The sequence below is a fragment of the Lactuca virosa genome, chromosome 3, assembly GCF_052849685.1.
Source record: "Lactuca virosa cultivar CGN04683 chromosome 3, Lactuca_virosa_CGN04683_v6, whole genome shotgun sequence".
Lineage (NCBI taxonomy): Eukaryota > Viridiplantae > Streptophyta > Magnoliopsida > Asterales > Asteraceae > Lactuca > Lactuca virosa.
The window spans coordinates 59,105,899-59,111,590 of record NC_136428.1 but is presented as its reverse complement, the minus strand read 5'-3'; the positions used below and the strand labels follow the sequence as shown (position 1 = coordinate 59,111,590).

The window sequence follows — 5,692 nt, the reverse complement described above, 5'->3', positions numbered from 1 at the left end:
AATTGAATAAAAGTGTGATGAGTGGAAAAAAAACATTCATTTATTAGAGTAGATCTAGTAACCTAAATTGGACGAGTATCATGTAGTTTATTTTCAAGTAATAATATTAAAGCTTATATTTTACATTAGGCTTTCATACTTTACCATACAAATGTACATTTAGTCGATTACACACTTAAGATATTTTCCTAAGCATGCATAAAAGCTTCTTTATTTAATAAAAAAGGGTAAATTACACCGATCGTCCCTCGTGCAGGTGCCAAAAAGCACGTTCAGTCTCTATTTTCAAAAATTAACTCGGACCGTCCCTCGTTTGATTTAACCTTGCACGTTTCATCCCTCAAAGACGAATTTATTGCGTACTGAGTCCTTGCTAAATTTTAAATGACCATAATACCCTTTTGTTTTTATTTTTCCATTAATTTAATGTTTATATTATACTTTTCAATTAAAAAAATAAATGCCCCCTCCCTTTCACTTTCCCCAACCTGTCTTCCATTAACTATTACCGAGCGAAGAAAAACACAAACACACACATACATAGTCGATGAAAGGGAAAAAAGATGATAATTGTCGGACCATTACCACCAAGCAATTATCAGTAATCGTAACATATTCACCAACCACCACCATCGTCGATTATAGCGACAGATTGGGATGCGACAAAAGAAAAATTGATTTGGGAAAATCTTGAAGGAAAATGGTGGTGATGCTTGTAAGAAGAAACAGAGTTGTCGGAATCTACTATCACCACCACCAGAATCCACAACCACCACCACCGCAACCCTCCACCATCGACGGACCACAACCTTCCTCTTTTTTCTACAATCTGAATACTCCCTCTTTGATCTCCGGTGTGCATTCCACGTTTCAGATCAACGCCGCCTAGGGTTTCAAACCTTCACCTTCATCTTTTCAGTTCTAAGATCGCCAAAGCCGCCACAAGAACTATCGGACTAGAAGCAACTAATGTACCAAACAGGATCCTACCCACCACTTGTTCCGCTTGCCAAAAATACCCACAACCCACCAGCATTGGCAGGCGCCGACGGTGGAAGCATTGTTCCTGAAAACATCAATATCTTAAACCTCCCATGGAGCGTAACCGTGTTGTTCGAAGGATCTGCAGACTAACGCAAGAATGTGAGAGCGAAGGGTGTTGGGGCTATAACGGGTTACGATAATTGATGGCTCGATTGTAGTGATTTTATTGATGGTCGATGTCCGATCAACGGAGAGGAAGAGTGGGTGAGAAAGAGGGAGACAAAGCTGGGGAAAGGGAAGGGGGAGGGTAAGTTGGGGTGTAGATATTTTTTTTCGTTTTCTTTTTCAATATTAAAATGATAAGTAAATAAAATAAAATTGTAAAAGAAATTATTAAGGGTAAAATAGTCATTTTATGTCATTAGGGACTAAACGTGTATAAAAAACAGAGTCAAGGGACGGTCCGAGTTAATTTTTGAAAATAAGGACTAAACGTGCTTTTGGAGACATGTACGAGGTACGAATGGTGTACTTCTCTATAGCAGCAATTAGCATACATACCCACAAAACCTTCAACACAAATTATTATTTACGAAGCTTTATAACAAACATCTCCATCACATATCCACCCCTCCGGATTCCCCTTCTCTTCCACAACCTCCTTCCCATTACCACTTTCTTTAAAAACATATTCAGTATGAAGATCAAAATTACACTCTTCGCGATTATCCCCCCAAACTTTCCCTTCTCCATCACACCCATCACACGTATACCCTTGTGACCTTGTCAATACAAGCTCATGTTCTTCATGCAGCCCATTCTTCACTTTATCCGGCCACCCTTTTGCCATGTCAGCAAACTTAGCTTCAATCTCAGCCATCCGTTCATCTGTAAAAGGAAACGCATCAGCACCATGAGCCATAATAAGACCCCGAGCCTCGGTCGTAACCGTCTTCCCGGTGGGCCCTAAAGCCGCCAACAGTGGAATCCCGTCAACCTTAAAAAGACGGCTCAATGATTGCTTCCTCTTGTCCCCAAACGGAAGCGCCAGCCATGGCATAGAACCATAGTATTCATCAAAAGAATCTTGGTCTTCATCACTCGAGATGAAAATAACTTGAAAATTATCGTGTTTTTTCTTGATTTCATGATATGTTTCCACAAGTTTTGGAGTGAAGGCACGGCATGGCGGACACCAGTGTGCTGAGAAATACAACAGTACATGCTTCCCCACCAGATCAGATACTTGCACCTTCGTGTTATCTTTCCCGATCACATAATCAAGGTCTCCGGAAACCAAAACCGATTCCAGAGTTTGTGATTCCTGTTTGGCTTTCTCGATCTCAGAGAATTTATCTGCTGTGAAAGGGTAGGCGTTAATACCGTGTTCTTCAATGGCATCAGCGACATCTGGGTGAAGGGTTTGACCGTCTTGACCGATAATGACTAAAGTGGGAAATGTCGAGAGTTCGAAGTATCGAACTAATTTTTCGCATTTTTTGTCTTTCAATGGAAGTGAAAACCATGGGATATTAGCAAGCTCTTTCTCGAAAGATTCTTCATTGTCATCTAGTGGAATCATTACAATTTCAAAGTTTTCTTGTTTGGATTTCAATTCGTTGTATACTTTGATGAGCGTAGGAGTGAAATCATTTGAGCTCTCGAATGATGACAGCATGAAGTACAAACCGACTGTCTTCCCTTCAAGATCGGTGATATTTACCTTTTTGCCATTGGCTGAGATGACATAGTCACGTGAGGGAGACGCAAGGATGGACCTTAAAGATTGATTCTTTCTAGCTTCTTCTTCTTCATCTTCAATCTCCTTGAACCGTTCTGGTGTAAAGGGGTACACTTCTGCCCCGTATTCCCCAATGATTTCAACCCCACGATAAGTCAAAAGTTTCCCGTTTTCATCAAAGAACGCGAGATGAGGGATTCCGTCGACTTCAAGAGATCCATCTAGACATGCTCGTGTTTTGAAATCAGAGAATGGAACTGCAAGCCATGGCATTTTGGAGAAATACCCATTGAAGGATTCAAGATCTTCATCAGATGAGATGAATATGATCTCTAAATCAACTTTTGGAAGAAGTTCGTTGTATACTTCGACTAGGTTTGGGGTAAACCTTTGACATGGGCCGCACCAGGATGCAGAATAATATAAGCCCAGCTTTTTACCATTCAAGGTGTCGAATGCAACCTGAAAAATCCAAGATAGTTTTGTGTAATTGCTTCAAACGGACATCTCAATCCAAGTATAATGAGGTGTAAGGGAGCAATAACCTAAAGTCCCAATTTTCGTGTTAATAGTTGTAACAAGCAATACAGATCCATAAACACAATCCATTTAAAGTCTATAGGGATGAAAGTGGGTCCGAACATGGCTCGATCGGAGCCGTACCCGGAAAACCCAAAAACCAAAATTGAAGGATTACAAGACCCGAGAACTGGACCAGGGAATCAGTTTCGGTTTGTAAAGTGGGTATGAAACCAGTTGATACCAGAAATTGTTAACTGGAATTAGACCCGTATGAACCCGGAAATATAAATGCAAAAAAACCAGTTGCGATCCAGATAACTGATAAAAGGAATAAAGGACTGAACTACAAGGTGGAAGAAAACTGGATACCTGATCACCGTTGTTGCGAACAAGATAATTTGTTCCGGTAGAAGTAAGGATCGACTTAATATCGTGAACAACTTCAACACTATCCGACATTGTTCAAGCACCAAAGAGATCGGATTGTAGTGAAGGCGTTAATAATGGGAGCTTTTTTAACAAGTATTCGGTGGTTCTAGAAATTCTTGGAGACGAAGTAAATAAATTATGAACGAGAGTGCGTCGCATATTCCTTGCTTCCGGGACACGCTATTGATGGTATTGGTCGAATTGGAATGTCATATTCCTTTTTTCATTTGCTATTGTATTTTAAATATATTTTTTTGGATAATAAATGTATAATCATAAAATCCTACTCAATTTCATTATTTTTGTTGGTTTTAGGGGAAATGACACAAATGCCTTTTTTAAGGATTGGTCAATTTAATCCCGCAATTTTTTTGGTGGCTTTATAGAGGGACAAAATTGTTTTTGTCGGGTCCAAATGGTCATTTTGGAAGATCTGAAGGGGTAAACCGGTAACAATTTTGCCAGCTCACCCCGTATATGTTGACTATCACGTTGATCGATAATTTCTTTGTTGAAATCTTAATTAACCCATACTCACTTACATGCAACCGCATGTGTCCAAAATCCAAAGAGCTTTCATTTGATTTAAGTATTGAACCCTACAGTTTTATTTCAATCCATTAACCAAAATTGTCATCTCGATCGATTCTTTGCTTAAATTGAAGGGTTGAGTGTGAAATGGGGGACAATGGCGACACATAAGATGGATCCGAAAACGGTAGTTCATACGTTGAAAGACAGAAAGATTACTAAAGTGAAGTTGTTTGATGTCGAGTAATCGACGATGAGTGCACTTGTCGGCTACGACATCGAAGTTATGTTTGCAATTCTGAACTATCAACTCACCGCCATGAACGATTATAGTTGATTTCATTTGATGTTGTACCTTGTGCCTTACTTGTTGTACTGTATGCATTATATGTTACATGCTCTACTTAAAATTTTCATTTATTGATACCGACTGCTAGTTATGAACATGATTTTCTAAAAACCTATGGATTTACTTCACTTATATTGAAGTTTTGTATATTATTTTATGTAATTTCATGAGGCATCTGCTTAATCTTAATTAGTTAAGAAGGAAGAAGACCTTTGGAATTATCTCAAAAATAAACTGAGATCTTCATCTTCAATGTATGCTTCAAGCTCGAAAGTAAGTAGGGAGAAAAAAACAAATATCTAGGTTGTAAGTCGAGGACCGGAAACCTTCTTTAAGCTTAATCCACGAGTTGATCAAACTCTCTGAGGCAAAGAATCAAACATGTGGCGGACAAGTCACATATCCCAGAGTAGAGATGTGTAAAATGAGGAAACCTAAGTGGATCACAATCAGAATCAACAAAGATGGTGATAGGAGAAGAAGAAGCAGGCTGTGAAGATGAAGAAGACAAAACAGGTTGTTAAGAGTAAGAAGACGAAGCAACAGGATAAGAAATGATTTATTTTGGTTTCTCTGTGATTTTGGAATAGTCAAGTAAGTTGGTTGCCATGTCATGGATGTTGTGGCAAATAGTGTGGATGTGACACTCCAAACTGGGTAAAACAAGTCCAGGAGACTAAAAAACAGGTTGTCTATGAGTTTGTTTCCTCATAAAGCAACAAAAATAGTTTAGAGACTAAATAGACCAACCCTAGAAACTTCGTAGGCCATTTGGTCATTTCCCCTTTGTTTGAACTAATAAGTGAAATCAGTTTCGTTACAAGTTAACAAATTTCTAATTACGTTACACTTGTAGTTAGAAGATTAACAGCCCCGGTGATTAATGCAAACTGATCTTTGAGCAACAACTTTTTACATGTTGTGGATTTGATGAAGTCTCAGTGACGAGTCTAAAATAGAAAATCATATCATTCATTAATTTTTTTTATATCATTAATTTTTTTTATAAAAAAATTCTATATAAATTCAAAGATTTTATGGATAACAAAAGTCTTTAATTTTTTTTTAACAAAATTACAAAAATGGTTCCTGTGGTTTTTTAAAAGTCACAAAGTCAGTCTCTGCTAAGTTTTTTT

At 38.2% G+C, this 5,692-nt stretch overlaps 1 protein-coding gene across 1 annotated transcript; it reads right to left on the bottom strand.

The window, feature by feature from the left end:
- Positions 1 to 1,550: 1,550 nt before the first annotated feature.
- LOC145165783 (putative nucleoredoxin 1) lies at positions 1,551 to 3,798 on the bottom strand. Its single transcript, XM_079084671.1, has 2 exons — positions 3,617 to 3,798; positions 1,551 to 3,187 (listed from the first exon to the last, which is right to left on the bottom strand). Exons 1-2 carry the CDS (start codon positions 3,704 to 3,706, stop codon positions 1,574 to 1,576), a joined length of 1,704 nt encoding a protein of 567 aa, XP_078940797.1. The 5' UTR covers positions 3,707 to 3,798; the 3' UTR covers positions 1,551 to 1,573.
- Positions 3,799 to 5,692: the final 1,894 nt, after the last annotated feature.

Excerpts from the sequence above, each read along its gene's own strand:
- LOC145165783 (XM_079084671.1), bottom strand. The coding sequence starts at position 3,706 with ATGTCGGATAGTGTTGAAGTTGTTCACGATATTAAGTCGATCCTTACT. Across the intron at positions 3,188-3,616 it reads TTCGCAACAACGGTGATCAG|GTTGCATTCGACACCTTGAA; the intron begins GTATCCAGTTTT and ends TGGATTTTTCAG.